This window comes from Ceratotherium simum, chromosome 30 (genome assembly GCF_057802395.1).
Source record: "Ceratotherium simum simum isolate JZ-2026a chromosome 30, ASM5780239v1, whole genome shotgun sequence".
Classification (NCBI taxonomy): Eukaryota; Metazoa; Chordata; class Mammalia; order Perissodactyla; family Rhinocerotidae; genus Ceratotherium; species Ceratotherium simum.
In genome coordinates this window covers 18,432,699-18,450,342 of record NC_141929.1, presented here as the reverse complement: position 1 = coordinate 18,450,342, position 17,644 = coordinate 18,432,699, and the positions used below count along the sequence as shown (strand labels likewise).

General features: G+C 43.2%; 2 protein-coding genes across 4 annotated transcripts in view; both read left to right on the top strand.

The window, feature by feature from the left end:
• Positions 1 to 1,506, top strand: part of UTP4 (UTP4 small subunit processome component) — a 30,015-nt gene extending 28,509 nt beyond the window's left edge. For all 3 annotated transcript variants that reach the window (XM_087420028.1, XM_004431775.3, XM_087420027.1), the window contains 2 exons: positions 330 to 440; positions 1,303 to 1,506. In XM_087420028.1, coding sequence (XP_087276154.1) covers positions 330 to 440; positions 1,303 to 1,419 — 228 coding nt within the window. In that variant the 3' untranslated portion in view covers positions 1,420 to 1,506. The remainder of the gene's footprint in view (positions 1 to 329; positions 441 to 1,302) is intronic.
• A 9,500-nt stretch (positions 1,507 to 11,006) lies between these two features.
• Positions 11,007 to 17,644, top strand: part of SNTB2 (syntrophin beta 2) — a 103,262-nt gene continuing 96,624 nt past the window's right edge. Inside the window, exon 1 of the mRNA XM_087420029.1 lies at positions 11,007 to 11,612. Coding sequence (XP_087276155.1) covers positions 11,033 to 11,612 — 580 coding nt within the window. The 5' untranslated portion in view covers positions 11,007 to 11,032. The remainder of the gene's footprint in view (positions 11,613 to 17,644) is intronic.

The window sequence follows — 17,644 nt, the reverse complement described above, 5'->3', positions numbered from 1 at the left end:
TGAAAAATCACTATAATCCTTTGTCCTGTCAAAGCCCAATAAGAATAACGATTTAAACACTATGTCTCAAATAAATAAATAAAATTATAAAAAAAAAAAAAAAGGGCCGGCCCCGTGGCTTAGTGGTTAAGTGCTCGAGCTCTGCTGCTGGTGGCCCGGGTTCGGATCCCGGGCGCGCACTGATGCACTGCTTGTCTGGCCATGCTGAGGCCACGTCCCACATACGGCAACTAGAAGGATATGCAACTGTGACATACAACTATCTACTGGGGCTTTGGGGGAAAAAATAAATAAATAAAATTATAAACACTATGTCTTTGTCTTTTTAGCCTCTTCCAAATGACAAAACCTTACTCTACAATCCACTTCCTCCCACGAATGAATCAGATGTCATCAGGAGGCGCACAGCCCATGCCTTTAAAATTTCTAAAATATATAAGGTAAAACATCTTGCATTATATTCTTAACAGTTGGAGTTAATTAATAAACTCCACAATAGTGAGACAGAGTGCCTTCATTTTACCTGCAAAGAACCTGGTTTTGGGAGACAAGTGACCTTTCTGAGGATGTCTGTCCCTTATGTCTGTATTTCATTGTTCTTGCCTCAGTATATTAGAGGCAGGCACATCATACTTTACCAAAATGAAACACATAGGCAGTGAGAAATGATGTTGTTGCTCAGGTGGAGTCTTATTTTGTGGTAAAGCTGGCTTTTAAATTTGACTTCTAGTTGGGGAATATTCCACAAGATAAATTTCAAGCAAATGGAAGTCATTGAATTTATTATGACCTTCCTTTCTGGGCTAGACTTTTCACTGTATATAAAACAAATATCCATTGAGCTTATGATACTACAGCTGTTTGTGCCAGCTCAGAAGTTCCATATTCATGCTTCTCAGAGTGGAGTTCCTTGGGCATCCTGGATCATTTTCTCAGGAGTCTGCGAGAATTTTTTTTAGGAGGCGGGAGTCTGTAAATTCTTCAAGTATGATTAGCTTCTTGATGCATTTTAACTTGCCACTGTCAAGAATTCAGGCTCCAAAGTCATCAGTTAACGTTGATTCCTAAGAAATGAAAGAATCAGATTTTCTGTGCAGAGAAACATGAAAAATCTTGCTGAAATCTTTTATGAGTGAACTCAGTTAAAAGTTTGCAACCTTTCCAACCATTTTGAGTCCTAGAGCAGGAAAGATTGTCAGAGATTTAGAACCCTCCAGCCTTGAACCTTTTAGCTCTAGTTAGTCTATTCAATGCTGGCCCTGGAGCCTAACTCCTGGTAGAGTCATTATCATCTCTCTACAGCCTCTACTCTTCATGGATCTTTTGGATGAAAGAACACTGGTGGCAGTAGAACGGCCCCTGGATGACATCATTGCTCAGCTCCCACCACCTATCAAAAAGAAGAAATTTGGGACCTAAAACAGGGCACTGTCTGTGTCCTTTCTTGAACTGTCTACGCTGTTTGTTTTCACAAGTCATGATAATAAAACAAAGTTATTCTTAGGACTAGTCATGAATGTTATCTTCCAAAATAATGGACAGTAATTTCCCTTCGTTGACTGAAAGTGAACGGAAACTCCAAGGTATTTGTAATTGGGATAATGTTCCGAGTAGCTACAAAATCATCCAACTTTTTCAGACCACAGTTTTTTAGACCACGATCCTCAGGAAAAAAAGGTAATAGTTACCCCTGTATTCCCTAACACGTGCCTGAGGCTTCAGAAGGCTGATGACTTTCACCGTCTGCCACCCTCCAGCCTGTAGCCCATGCAAAGGCGTGGGGACCTACCCAGCATCACCCTAGAGGATAGGGGAACTCTGCTTGCTTACTCAAGATAGCCCAGCTACCAATAGTGATAATCAGACTTTTGATTCAAGGAAGGATTTTAACTGCAGTGCTCCACCTGAAAAAATGGATACCTTTGGCCTTTAGTAGTCAGCTGTTAATTTTATTTGAAGGGAAAAAAAATAGGCTGTGGGATATCAGTTCCATTAACCATCTTTTCACCTGTTATATGCCAGTTTCAAGGGTTAGGGAAACTGGGCAGAGGTTTTGTTAAGGAAGAGGAATAGAAGGGGGACCAGAAAGCCTGCCATGTATTTCACCTTTTCTGTCCCCTTCGACTTGCTTTGACATTGTTATTCCCATGGGTGTTATCAACTGACTAGTTTTAATGTGATCTTTTAAATTAGAAAGTGAAGACCTATAGTTAACCTGAACTGAGTAGATAGATTTCTTTCTCATCTCGGTGGATGTGTTCTGATGCATGCCTGTGGAAACCCAGTATGTGTGGGTTTGTTTGTTTGGGAGATGGAGGGCTACGATATAGGCAGAGACGTATGTGGGTTCTGATGACATCATGAGTAAAGTGCTGGTGAAAAACATTTTTGCTAAGATGAACCCCACCCACCAGTCGGGAAAGGGAAGATAAATAAGAGAATTTAAGGTAGATGTATGAGAGGAGAATTAACAGGTAATCAGAGACAGAAACAGAGCCCAATACTTTATAATATAAAGAACAGTCTATTTCAGGTTTGGTAAGAGGGAACAGAAACGAGGTTTATAATGGACACCACTTCTCTGCCCGCCTGTTTAGGATTTTACAGCAATAGGAGTAGTTTAAACAAATAGCTGCAACTTTTTAGGCCCTCTGTGTAGAATAACTTTCCTTTCCTCTTACTTGAATACATTTGCTTAGTGAGGCTTTTCCAGTCTGCGTTAGACTGGGCTGTTATAATCTTGCAGTTGACTGGAAGATCCTGCCCTTCCTAAGACATGATTTAAGTCCTCTTGTGTGGTTGAAACCAAAGTTCAGGTCACTGGTCTGCATTGAGTATGACCAGAGGAAAGCCAGGATGCCTTAAATATTAACTCACTTGCTTTCACTGACTGTAGAGCTGTAAATTCAGAAAATCTTTATTTAACTGGAGTCTAGTTTAAGACTTGATTTACTTAACCTTAAACATATTTCTGAAACCCTCTGGCTTGTAGAGGGTGTAATTCTGACAGAGAGGGCTCACAGATGATCTGAGTGAAGAAGTAAAACTTCTGAAAGCATTCCTTTGCAACATTTCCAGCCAGTGATTTCGACTTCCATAAATGGTAAGGGAAGTAAGAGCTTTGGGCCTTGAAATTCTTCCTAAGTAGAGAACTTTGAATACAAATGAAGCAGAAACTGATTGGGGCAAGTCCCAGAAATTGGGGGAAGGGAGGGCAAAGCAGTATGAAATAAGAGGACACTTCAGTGCATGTATTTCAGGGTGATATTACTTTGGGGATTAGTGTAACCTAGATGCATTCTGTTTCTGTTTTGGGTGTATTGCAGGCTGCTGCTCATACTTGAGTTCTATGGAAAAATTTTGATCTGAGACCAACCTAGGAAAGGTCTTTTTTGTTGACCTGACTCAAATGCTTTGAAATTTTACTTTTCTCATATAGTAGGTAGTAATCTGATCTGTGAATGGATAATGCACGCTTTGCCATGGAGATTACAGCAAATTAGACTGAGAAAAACTAAAATCTTAGAATATTGGAAGAGATCTTCTATTCTGGGGGTTTTTGAAGTGTTTTTTTTTTAAGCATCAAAACTTTTTTCAAATGGAACTTTACCCTGAACTGCAATAAATGATACAGATAAAAGTGGAGCTGTTCTGGTGGTTGGGTAGGTAGGAAGGAAGGAACATGAAAGAAACCCATGTGCCTCTTGGCCTCATTTTTATATTATTTATTTATTTCATTTTTTTGCTGAGGAAGATTTGCCCTGAGCTAACATCAGCTGCCAATCTTCCCCTTTTTGTATGTGAGCTGCCACCACAGCATGGCCAGACAGACGAGTGGTGAAGGTCTGTGCCCGGGAACCGAACCTGGGCTGCCAGAGCAGAGCACACCGAACTTAACCACTAGGCCACTGGGGCTGGCCTTGGCCTCGTTTTTATACTTGTGGAGATGGAGACCAAGCACACAATGGTTTGTTAGAAGCCAAGGTGGCATTCTTAAGAGTTATTCCCCCACTGTCTCTTGGTTGTAGGGACCCAATCATACATATTAGCAGGCATGGTATACAAAAGGATTTTCCATTTCACAGGCTGCAGGGAACGTGTTTAAGCATTTCTTGCTCTGGATGAGCACTTGATTTAGCTCAAGTATTGTGTTCTGTGGGCAGTGATGTGTAAATCATGTAGAGTGTTGTAATGAACAACCTAGTAGATTGTCTGCTAGTATGCACATGGGGGTGTTTCTTTAGGGTTAATTCCTAGGAGTGGGATTGCTAGCTCATATTGTGCCCATTTTCTTTCACTTTTAGTTTCCCTTTGGAGTGGCTGTATTTCCATCAGCAGTGTTGGAAGATGCTTGTTTCCTTTCACCTTGCCAATGTAGTGATAGACTTTAGTTTTAGCCCCTCTAATGGGTGAAAGATAGTATCTCATTTTATTTTGCATTTCCCTATTTACTAATGACATTGCTCACTTTTTCATTTGTTTTGGCTGTTTGGCTAATTGTGTAAATTGCATATTAAGGCCCTCTTCTCTTTTTTTCCTAAGATGTTTTTTTCTTTCATATTTCAGGTTATTTTATGATGTAGATCAACACTGTCCAATAAACTGTCTCTGGTGATGGAAAAGTTCTGTATCTGTGCTGTACAATAAGATATTACTAGCCACAGGTGGCTGTTGAGCAATTGAAGTATGACTGGTGTGACAAAGGAACTGAATATTTTATTTAATATAAATAGCCACATGTGGCTAGTGGCTTTCTTATTGGACAGCACAGATCTAAAGGCTTAGCTTTGTGTCAGTCCTTTGTCTTTAGGAAGTTACAGAACTTAATACTCAACATACATTTGTTGAGTGCCTACTATATGCTGTGCACCAACAACAGATGAAATATGATCTCAGACCTCAAGAACTTCACAGCCTAGTTGGGGAAACAAGTAGATCAACATTAGAGATGAGCACAGAGAAGGGGCACCTAACCAGTAGGGTTAGGAAATAAGGTTAAAGGTAGGAGATGGTCCTTGAACTAATAACTGTTAGAACTGAGTAGTAATTAGCAACATGGAAGGGAGAAGAAAAGAGGCATTCCAGGAGCATTCTCAGTGCAAAGGCCTGAAGCAAGAGAGAACATAGCCTGTCCAAGGGACTGCCAGTAGTTCCATGTGGTTGAAACAGCATATATTGGAAATGGGGGAAAATGAGGCTGAAAGGGCAGGCAGGGCTTGCCACAGTGCTGAGAGCATCCGCGTCTCCTTCAGGAAAGCTTGCCCCTCAAGGGTGACAACTTCCCTAGTTGATAGTAACTAAGAACCAGGTGAGGTTTATAAAAAAGGTGAGAGAGTTTTCCACAGAGGAAAGCTAAGCAGTTTAGAAAAGTGTGGAAAAGAGAAGTAGATTTGGATACAGATCTTAAGCCAACCTGTAGTGAGAAATAAGACCAGCTTGGAGTGGGCCTTGAAGTCTGTGGTTAAGAATTTTCGTTGAGTGGAAAACATAATTGTGAACCATTCAGATTCAAAGGAATGGCACAGTAAAAATGCCCATTTTTGTAAGTAAGGGGCAGAAGAGACTGGAAGTTAGGGGAACAAAAAACAGGCTGTTGTGTAGGTTTTTGACTTGGGGTCTATATGTATTAGTTTGCTAGGGCTGCCCTAACAGTATCATAGACTGGGTGGCTTAAACGACAGAAATTTATTTTCTCCAATTCTGGAGGCTAGAGGTCTGAGATCAAGCTATCAGCAGCGTTGGTTTCTTCTAAGGCCTCTCTCCTTGGCTTGTAGATGGTGATCTTCTGGTGTCTTCACATGTGTCTTATAAGAACAATAGTCATATTGGATTAGGGCTCGCCCTAATGACCTCATTAAACTTAATTACCTCTTTAAAGACCCTATCTCCATGGGGCCGGCCCCCTGGCTTAGCAGTTAAGTGCGCGTGCTCCGCTACTGGCGGCCTGGGTTCGGATCCCAGGCGCGCACCGACGCACTGCTTGTCCGGCCATGCTGAGGCAGCGTCCCACATACAGCAACTAGAAAGATGTGCATCTATGACATACAACCGTCTACTGGGGCTTTGGGGAGCAAAAGGGAAAAAAAGGAGGAGGATTGGCAATAGATGTTAGCTCAGGGCCGGTCTTCCTCAGCAAAAAGAGGAGGATTGGCATGGATGTTAGCTTAGAGCTGATCTTCCTCAAAAAAAAAACAAGACCCTGTCTCCAAATATAATCACATTCTGAAGTACTGGGGATTAGGACTTCAACCTATAAATTTTGAGGGGACACGATTCAGCCCATGACAGAGTCCATAGAAGGGCTTCTGGGGCTTTGTGAGCCCCCAAGTGTGAATGCTGAATTTTGCACAAGTGTGCATTTGTCTAAGGTGTGTCCACAACATGCAACTGACTCCTAAAGGGGTCCATGATCCCCACACCCCACAACTGGCTGTTGCATTAACTGACTTGGGAGGCAGTTAAAGCTGTGGGACAAAGGCCTAGAAATACCATCTGCATCGATAGACATGATTTGGTGTTCAATGGTATATGAAAAATGAGAGTTGAAGCTGACTATTAGGACTGCAAGTCTTAATTGTGAGGCACTGGAAATTCTGTTAGAACTGGTATTGGGGGAAAGGGGATTTTTATTTTTGGACCTTACTTGAATTTCATGGCAAATTATGTAATTTCCATGATTGTCAATAAAAAACACTGGTGATTTTCCATAACTAAGTGGATTCAATGAAACTAACCTTCTGCTTATTATGTCCTTGCTAATATTTTCCTAAAAAGAAAGTCACAGAGCTACAAAACTGTCACCAGCTGCTTCTCATTAGGAATGTGGTTAGCAGATGTGGGTTTTCATAGTCATAACGTATGAGATAGTTAATCCATTTTTGTGGTTTTCAGATGGATGATGATTTATCTTGGCAGGATGAATTTTTAAATGTGCTTATATCAGCTAAAGGATATATGCACCTTTCCCTCTTTCACTTCATGTTTGTGCGGGAGAGAAAAATACCTTTTAGGTTATTTCTCCCGGAAGGCAAAGGAGTACTGTCTGTTGAAAGGGACAATTGATCTCACTGTCTTCTAACTGGGGAAGAGTTGTGTGTGGATAATTTTGCAAAGTTAGGTGTTGGATTGGTTATCTTACAAGCTTCTTTCTCCCTTTGGCCTCTTCTTTAGTAGTAATTGAGCAGTTCTTGCTTTTGTTCCTCTGGCATCAGGCCACCTCTGTGGTAGTGACCTTCAGGCTTGCTAAGGGCTGCAATTTTGCCTGGGGCCCTCCTTCCTTATGAAATTACACAACACTCAAACCTTGGAACCAGCCCCAGATCCACTAATTCTTTGCTTTGACGGACTCTTGGCAATATGTTCTCCCTTTCAGCTGAAGTGTAGCTTTATACAAGATCTGTTTGTCACCGAAATTAATTTGGCCATTTGCCATTTAAGCCTGGAATCATATGATACTATGGCAGACTCATTCCTAGATAAAGTCTAGACTCTCAGCTGCAGAGTTTCTACCAAAGGTTTTATTGTTGCTGCTGCTGAAGGTCAACAGGTAATATACCAGCAGCAGGTACTTTTTATGGACCTCTTACCCTGTACAGGTACAGTGCTGCTAAACGCTTTGCATATGTCATCCCAGTCAACCCTCGCAACTGCCCTTAGAGGTAGAAGGTAGCTGAATTTTTCTGAAGAAGAAACAGGCCTGTGACCTCAACCTTTTGACCGTTATCGTATATACCTAGTAAGTGGCCAAACTACAATTTGAACCTTGTGCTCTTAATTACTGTGCTATATTGTACATCCACTGTGAGGGAGAAGAAAAAGAAAAGACCACTGGTTTTTGAGAGAGCGTAGAATCAGAGCCTGAGTCATAGAATTGTAGGAAATTATGGAACTGAGAGAGCTAATCCAACCCCCTCATTTTAAAGTAGCAGTCATCCCTGCCTTGTTCTGAGAAATCGTAAGATAACAGCTTGAGCGCAGGAGAATACGTATTGATAGGTGACAGGAATGAAGGGTTATTAGGAATTATCTCAGCCATTTCCTTTTTTAAAGGTAGATAAAATAACATGCCTGTTCAAAGAATTATCTAAGCTTGTCTTGCTGTCCCTAAGAAACCGTGGAAACAGATGTGTACTCTTTTTATTTCAGATTTCATTATCCACAATAAGTAGATTTCCACTGACTACTTGAGATTTCCTAGATGGTAATTTTCACTCTGCAAGGAACCAGTAACCTTCAGAAGGATTATTTGAAACGACTACAGCACAGGAGGCACTGAATTTCAATCAATCACATGTTTAATGAGTTCCTTCTCTGCAAGGCAATATTTTTGGAATAGTGGGGAATAAAAAGAAGTCGATGGGTGGTCCCTGCCTTCCTGTATTTTATAATCTACTGGGGCAAAACAGCCAAGCATAGAAGAAAATTGTTCAAAGGAAAAATTGGGTCGTTGGGGAAAACTGGGCTGAGATCTTGCTAGGTGGGAAAGTGGTAGAAAGCGGCAGGAGGTGTTTGGAAGGAAGGACTCAGGAATGTGCAAGGCGTCATTGAGAGACACTCACTGGATGAGTTTGGCCGATCAGAAAGTAGTGATGAGGGCCGGCCCGGTGGCTTAGCGGTTAAGTGCACGCGCTCCGCTGCTGGCGGCCCGGGTTCGGATCCCGGGCGTGCACCGACGCACCGCTTCTCCGGCCATGCTGAGGCCGCGTCCCACATACAGCAACTAGAAGGATGTGCAGCTATGACATACAACTATCTGCTGGGGCTTTGGGGGAAAAAATAAATAAATAAAATCTTTAAAAAAAAAAAAAAAAAAAAAGAAAGTAGTGATGAAAGAGAATGTTGAAAATTAATTTAGGTTCTGATGGAGGACCTTGTAAAAGCAGCTCAATAATTTGGGAATGTTTTATGGATATATTTAAAAATAATTTTTTATGTAGAAACCCACAAGTAATCCAAATATCAATCTCCATTACTTTCTCTCCTCCCAGGTTTAAATATTATGTTATATAACTTACTATCTTATATATAAGCACCCTCACTTACCATTTAGTTGGAAGATCTATGACTTCCTCCAACTCTCTTGACCAAAAGGTCTTCATACTCTTGGAAGGAGTTTCCAGCTTCCCTTTTGCTAATAAAGGTGTCCTCAAGTGCCCAACCCTTTGTGAATATGTATATAAAAGTGTTGAAAATAGTGCTCATACTCTAAGGGATCAGCTGCCAAGTGCTCTCTAATAAGCAGAAATTTCACATAACTCAGGCCTCTGGGGGCTCATGCCTCAGCTGGAGAAAAGCCAGAAGTGTCTGTGACTGCAGGTGCGCTGGGGCACATTGGGACCTGCCAAAACAGCTAGCTGGCCTCGCTGCAATTGATTTAGGAGAGGGCTGGAGGGTTGAGCTGCTGACATTTGCAGCTCGGAAAATCCTGCTCCATTAATTGCAAAGAAGATTCTGCTGTAATGATTTTTTTGGTAAGATACTTTTCTCATTTTGAATTCTTCCTTCATTTGGGCTCTGGTTGCTTTCCAGTCTCTATTTTTATGGTTTTAACTCCTGGTATAGGAGGCTGTTTGGAAGTTTCTGCCCATACATGCATGTGCATTCATAGAGTGGTGCGTGGACATGGCTTACGAGCTTCAACATGTACTTCATGAGCAAGCAGGTATGCAGCCCCTTTTACAGAAATTGGTGCACATTCCTTCTGCTTGCACCAAATGAAAACGTGAGGATTTCGATTTTATTGCTGAAGGAAAGTTAGACGGCACCTTGAACTCATGTTTTTGCTAAGATCTCTCTCAGCAGTGTGATTTCTGGACCCTCATTTTTGAGGTCTGAGGAATGTAGTCAAGAAAAGCAGTGGACCAGGAGGCTGGGAGACCAGACAGTTGTCTCTACTGCCTCACTGTGGGCTTTGAGCTCGAGTCTTGGGCTCTCCAGGCCTCAGTTTCCTCTGCTCTTCCAGCCCACGAAGCTGGAAGAAGTGGGTGGATTGCATCACCCATGTCTTAGGATAAAAGCCACTGCAGGCTTTGCAGTGTGCATACAGTTTCTGGGGATGCTCATCTACACTTACCCCAACAAAGGGCCATGGCCTCCAGAGTAAGAAAGTCAGATCTACAAATTCAAGTCCAAACACTCCAACATTTGATTATATGAGGCTTTTCACACTCATATCCTGCCATCTCCAGGGACCCGATGCTCTGTTCACGTTGGAATTCTGGCATCTTCCTAAGTAATCATCATTCTGCAAATATCTTTGTGGCCAACCTATTGTGGCTGCAGGGCTGAAGAAGACATGGTGCCCTCACACATTGCAGGTAGGAAAACAGGTGATTACAAAGCAGAGTGACAAATGCTTTGATTCATGCCTCTGGACCTTTGCTTATGCAGTTCCCTCTGCTCCACCTATTCACCTTCCATTGTCACCTCTGTGCAGCTGACCTCGGGCCCAACCAAAGTTTCTTCTACTCTGCTCTCAGAGCGTTGTCTAGATGTCACTTAACCACATAGTATCACACTAGGTTGATTGGTTCTCCGTTTTCCTCCCCCACTAGACCGCCAGCTCTCAGCTGTGGTACGTTTTATTCAGCTCATCTCCAGGCCTCAAAAGGAGCACACGGCGAAGCACTCAGTAAAGACGGAATGAACCAATCAATGCAAGAGTGAACGTGCAACCCAGTCTTGCAGGCTTGCAAAGTGCTTCTTGAAGCTGATGTTGCTTTCCGTGCCCAGGCAGCTCCGGTGAATTGCACGGTAGAGGTCAGGAGTTTGCGGGGGGGAGGGTTGTTGGAGGCGAAAGGAAGGAGAACGCGAGACTGAGCACCACTGCGCTTGGGCTGCCCACGTCCGGTGAGCCGCAAGGGACTGGACTGCGGGCAGCTACTTAAGCTCCCGGAAGCGGCTCGGCCGGCGTCTCCCCTCCCCTCCGGAGGTGGGCGTGGCTCATGAATAATGAATCACCGCAGGGGGGGGAGGGGGGCCGGGCCCGCCCCCTCGAGCGGGAAGAGGGAAGCGCCGAGGCTGCCTGACTGGAATGAGGGTAGCTGCGACGACTGCGGCGGCGGGAGCGGGGCCGGCCATGGCGGTGTGGACGCGGGCCACCAAAGCGGGGCTGGTGGAGCTGCTCCTGAGGGAGCGCTGGGTCCGGGTGGTGGCCGAGCTGAGCGGGGAGAGCCTAAGCCTGACGGGCGACGCCGCGGCGGCTGAGCCCGAGCCCACTTTGGGGCCGGCGGCGGCCGCCTTCAACGGCCTCCCGAACGGCGGCGGCGCCGGAGACTCGCTGCCCGGGAGCCCGAGCCGCGGCCTGGGCCCCCCGAGCCCGCCCGCGCCGCCCCGAGGCCCGGCGGGCGAGGCGGGCGCGTCCCCTCCCGTGCGCCGGGTGCGGGTGGTGAAGCAGGAGGCGGGCGGCCTGGGCATCAGCATCAAGGGCGGCCGCGAGAACCGGATGCCGATCCTCATCTCCAAGATCTTCCCGGGGCTGGCGGCCGACCAGAGCCGAGCGCTGCGGCTGGGTGACGCCATCCTGTCGGTGAACGGCACCGACCTGCGCCAGGCCACCCACGACCAGGCCGTGCAGGCGCTGAAGCGCGCGGGCAAGGAGGTGCTGCTGGAGGGTGAGCGGGGCCGGCGGGCGGGCTGCGGGCGGGCGGCGCTGGGCTGGCCGTTGCTCACTTTGTGTCTGCCCCTTTTGGGGAGCGAGCCCGCTCCCCCTCTCCGAGTCCTCGCCTTCCCCTCTGCTGGTGGCCCGGCTCTCCCCAGACCCGATGTGCAGGGGCTTTGAGGATGGAAAAACTGATGCTCCCTGCGGGAAAAGTTGGGCAGCCGCCGAAGTGTGGCTTGCAGTCCCTAAGGAAGACTCGGTTGCGATTTAGTAAAAAGCAGGCGCGCCTGAAGCCCGCCTCTGCACGATAAGCTGACACTAAGAACTAGAGGGAGACCGAACGGCTCGAGTTCTGGAGGTCTCCGTTTGCCTCCTGAGAAATGCCGGGTCGGCATTTTCATCACTCACCTCTGGCTCCCCGGGGCGGGCAGCTCTGTTAAAAAAAATGAAAAATCAGCCCCACCGATGCCAGAGGTATTCTTGGGCAAACCACCAAAACGCTGGTTAATGTGTGGGAATTTAACCCATCATTGGCTCTCAACAATAACCAAAGGAGATCATAGCACTTCATTGAAGCCAGAAAGCTGAAACAGCAAGTTTGTGTGGTTAATGAGCCTTGTTTAACAGTGGAGGCTCACGTGTTTGAACATTTACTGCCAACTAGAGTTTTGCCTCTTTTGCAAGAGGCTAGTGCCAACTTCCTACCATTCACAGGCCTGCTGCTTCAAGGCTTTAAGCTTTTTAGAAGCTTGAAATGTTAAATCTCAAGATATATTTGAATATCCAGGATTGTTTACCTTAAGTATATATGTGATCTATAACCTGGATCTTTTATGATGAATTTATGGAACTAAGACAAAATTAAATCTCATCTCGTTGAAGGACTCATGCATGTTGGAGGTGATAAAGTATTGTAAGTGTGATCTGAAAAGCCAGTTGCTTGCTTCAGAAATTTTTGAGCCATCGGCTTTCTTTTGCTGTTGATTCAGTCGCTCAAGAAGCATTTATTGCTGGCTGTATAGAAGAGAATATAAAAGGTGATGTGTCTCTAGTTGGAGAAATGATAGAAAAATGCAAAATGTCTTACAAGTTATTGATTATATAGTGTAAACTGTATATAAATGCCAAGGGAATGCAAAGTTAGGATGTAGTTAGTGGAAATCAGGATTAGTCAGGGAGGACTTTTTCAAGGAGCTGAATCTTGAGCCAGGTCTCCAAGGAAGTGATGGACATAGACAGACAGAGATGAGTCAGGAGAGTATTCCTAGCAGAGGAAGAACAGAAGGGAAGGGGTGGGGAGTAGGGGTAGGAAGGAACCAGTTATCAAACTGAGAGGCCAGAAGTCCAGCTTGGCAAAGTGATTTTCACTTTTTTCCAAATCTGCTTGTAAATATTTGGAAAAATATTAGTTTGCAAGTAAGTGATTTAATGTGCTCCAATTGTGAAATTCCAGTGTCCCACCTTTATAGTATTCTATTTATAAATCTTATTTATATCTCACTTATAGGTTGGGCTAGACACTGCTCAGAAATTAGTGTTAATAAAAGTAGTAAAATTATAGATTGTGGCTTGGGTGGTGCATGTGTAAAAAAATTGTTACCTTAAACGTGTACCTTGAGGGGCAGGCCCCGTGGCTTAGGGGTTAAGTGCACGCGCTCCGGTTAAGTGCACGCGCTCCGCTGCTGGCAGCCCGGGATTCGGATCCCGGGCACGCACTGACGCACTGCTTCTCCCGCCATGCTGAGGCCGCGTCGCACATACAGCAACTAGAAGGATGTACAACTATGACATACAACTATCTACTGGGGCTTTGGGGGAAAAAAAAAAAAAGGAGGAGGATTGGCAATAGATGTTAGCTCAGGGCTGGTCTTCCTTAGCAAAAAGAGGAGGATTAGCATGGATGTTAGCTCAGGGCTGATCTTCCTCACACACACACACACAAAAAACAAAAACGTGTACCTTGAAATTGGTCTAGCCAAGCATTTGGTTATAAATTCCTAGAGTCGGAATATTGAATATAGTACTATTTGTGTAGTACTCAGTGGTGATGGTCAGACATTTCAACTCTCTACACCATATTTTTTTTAAAACCAGTTTTTGTTTAGATATAATTTGAACATGGTATTCATACCAAGTAAATGAAAATCATCTATCAAATGCTTCCCAGTATTCATTAGTCTAAAATAGGCCACATGTGCCTTTAGAAGGAGTTTACACATGGCAGCATGATAACATATTTATTGAATGCCTTTTTACCTAACACACAGCTTCTACTTTATTTTCCCATTTTGTAAGAGACAAGCAGTTTTTGTCCTTACATGTGTGGGGAAGTATGAAATTGCACTTTTAAGCCAAGGGATATAAAAATAAAATTACTTAGAATATGCAGAATCACTGAAAACAGTGATTTCATAGAACCAGTCAAACATTATTTAAAATCGAGAGCTGGTGTCTCATCCAGGTAGATCACTTTTACAAAGACAGATTTTATGCTTAGCCCTTAAAGTTTTGGAACTCTATTGTCCTTCCATTGGATGTCTCAAAAGTTGAAAAACTGCCTTAACATAGCACACTGATGCTCTTTTGTGGTGTGGGCAGGGAATTTCAGGCATGCCCTTGCCACTCCCAAGCAAAGGAAAGCTGTAGTCTCTGGTTGCCTGTGTTTAGGGAATTGAGCTAAAGGGTTCCTTTTTATCTTGTGGATTTGTGGAGATTATTCATTCATACATCAGACATTTATTCAACTCTACCATGTGCCAGAGGCCTTTGAAGATTCCTCATTCCTGCCTTCAGGAAGTTTGGAGTTGATGTAAGAGAGAGATAGGAAATAAGTACAGCAAAGGGCTAAAAGCACTGTTGTTATAGAACTCTGGAGAGGGCTCAGCACAAAGGAAGGAGAGATCTGTAAAGACCGTAGTGGAGTTCAGAGGTTGAGGATGCCCAGGAACAGGTTGATGGAGAAGTTGAAGCTTGAATTGAGCCTTCCCCTGAGAAAGCTGTCGCCATTTAAGAGACACAAGTGAGAGACATTAAGAAGTTATTCTGCCTAGTGAGGGTAGAGTACAAATGAGGGCTTTGTGGTCAGACAGACGTGAGTTTGTTTCTGGCTGGTGGTTTGTAACCCCTAGGCAAGTTACTCAACCTTGCTAAGCCTTAGTTTCCTCATCTGTAAAACCAGGATGATAATAATTCCTCCCTCAAAGGGTTGTTATTCATTTGACAATTTATGTGCTGGGTGCTTTTTTAGGACTGAGAATACAGCAGTAAACAACACCAACAACAACAAAAAACAAAGTCTGAATGAGGAAGGTAGGACTGCGTTATGAAGGTATGCCAAGAGTTAACAAAGACACTGTCAGAAGAGCTAGGATAACAAGCTGTTAAAATCCAAGGCTCCATTTTACTTGAAAAGAAATACGTGATAAGAATAAGAATTATTTTAGGTGAACAGGTTAAGAATGAGTTTGCATTTCTTGCATGCAAACAGCTTTTTCCAATCATGTTTTCCTATTTTTCTATCATTTCTCGTATAGGCCAACTTTTTTATCCTTAAATTTTGAAGTTTAGTTTCCCATTCCTCTGATTTTTCCTCTTCCTTCACACATACTACTCAGAACCTTAAAACTTGCCATTAACTGTGTACTTGTAGTTTTGGCTAGTGACTGTCATTGTTCCAGAGGTTAGGGAAGACAGTATAAAGTGCCCAGCTTCAGGTTTGATGTTTGAGAAAAGATCAGTATTTTTGAAGCAATTCTCATTGGAATGTTGTTGGAAAATGATCTTTTACTGCCTCAATATGATTCTAAAAGTATTGTTATCAAATCTACTGAAAAGAAAATGGTTAAGTCTATAGAAGAAGTAGACCGGCATGAAATTTAACTTCAGAGTTGAAAATAATTTATGTATCTAGAATGGTTTGAGATTTTGAGTGTCATATACAGTATGGCTCTTTCTGTATGTTAGGGGACATGTAGCAAATACTGCTGACTTTATTAGGCTGCTAAGTTAAAGAAACTAGTTTGGATTCCTGCGCTGTCACTTTTCTTGGTTGTATGTTGGCCAAGTTGAGAGCCTCCTAGGGAAAAACATTTTACATTTTCTTTGGACTTTGCATGCATATTCATTAATCTGTCTCTTAAAGAACAATGAAATTGTCAGGACGTTTGTCTCTGTGTTTGTTTCTTTTTGTTTAACTAGCCTCTTTATGTTTCACTTGAATGATGAGACATGTTTATATGAGAAACTATGTCTTTGTAACCAGATTATTTCTTACAGAGTCCCTTTCATGCTAAAATACGCCCTCCAAATTATTATCAAAATATGAAAAGTTTACTGATTCTAATACAGAGTGGTTATGAAAATTCTAATAACATTTTTAGAAACCGTAACCAGGCTTTAATTTAGATCTCAACTGATAACTCAGTAACTTCAACTGATATATTCCCTGCTCTGTAGTCCTTCGGGGATAAAGGTGACCTTATTTTGTGATCATGTACGTCTTTGTACATAAGGGATGAGGTACAGCCTGTGGCTGTGAACAGTGTTCTGCTGTGAACACTGTTCAAGGATCCAGTCACTGTCCTTGGCTGGGTTAGCATGCTATCCTAACTAATTGAAGAACGAATAATGCCGCTTGCTTGCATTTTCCACTAAATAGTATAATAATGTCTTACATTTTTATCAGGATTTTTAAATTATCTATTCATTTTTATCTGTATTTTCTCATTTGACCTTTATACAGTCCTTTGAGGTGGTGGGCTGTTTATCTTTATTTTACAGATGATTACAATGAAGTTCATTAAAGTTAAGTGAATTATCGAAGGTCTTAGAATGTCTCTTGATTTTTAGGGGAAAAACTTTAATGTTTCCTTTGGGCAAGACGAAAAATGTTACCTGAAAGTTAAAAAGTTGTAAAGTCTCATCTTCCAGATGAGAAATTAATGACCAGGGAGGTTTAGCAGCATATTTAAGGTCACCTAACTAATTAGTGGTGAAACTTGAACTAAAACCCAATCCAGTGCTTTCTGCCTTGCACCATGCTGACTGCCTACAACCAGTCAGTCAGATCTTTTAGCATTTGCTATGCATCATCATGTTGCAATGTGCTGTGAGAGATCAATGTGTAAAAGAAGTTGAAGGTGGTCCCTGGCATCAAAGACCTTAGATTGAAATCAGTGAGAGAAAACTACCACATAGAAAGTAATTGCTAAAACACTCTTCAAGAGTTCTCTGAATGGAGTGATCAGTTGGGGGTTGGAAGAGTTGAGTAGGACTTCATGGGGAAAGGATCATTTGATCTGAGGCTTGCAGGGCAGGTTGCTTCTCTGTAGATGGAAGGCAGTCCGAGTTGAGAGGGTAACCTGAGCAAAAGCCAAAATGAGCATGACATGTGATAGGAAGTAAGCAGAATAGGAATGGATTTAGGGGAAGAAAATAAAGCTGGGTAGATAAATTGGAGCCAGATTATGCAAGGCCTTGAGAGCCAGCCAGAGGAATTTGGACCTTTTTCATTCTGTCAGTCAACATTTATTAAGTACCGCCTGCAAGCAAGATGTTGTGGTAGATGCTGGGAATTAAAAATTGGGGGTAATCCCTGCTCTTTAGACTAGTAAGGAAACAGTTATGGCACGTTTTGATAAGTGCTTTAAAAGAGGTGAGAACATGGTGCACGGGAAGCAAAGGTAGAAGTGCGAAGGAGACTGCATGTCAGAGGGTAAGAAAGTGATACGTAGCTGGTGTGTTGTGAGAAGTAAAGCATGGTAAGGTGTGGGAATTGTGTGCCTGGAGAACAAGCTGGAGAGGTGGGCAGAGGCCAAATCATCAAGGGCCTTGTATGCATTGCCAAGCAGTTGTCACTAAGCAGGGTTTATATTTACTTTTCAATCTGAAAAAAGAAGAACTTGAGCTTTATTAATATTTAACGTATAGATGACCTGGTTCTCTCACTCAGTCTTGTAAGATGGTGCCATTATCACATTCCCTTGATGTCTCAAGGGAAGAGTGGAAGCTTCACAAAACAGAGGAATTGAGAGTGGTGACCTTACT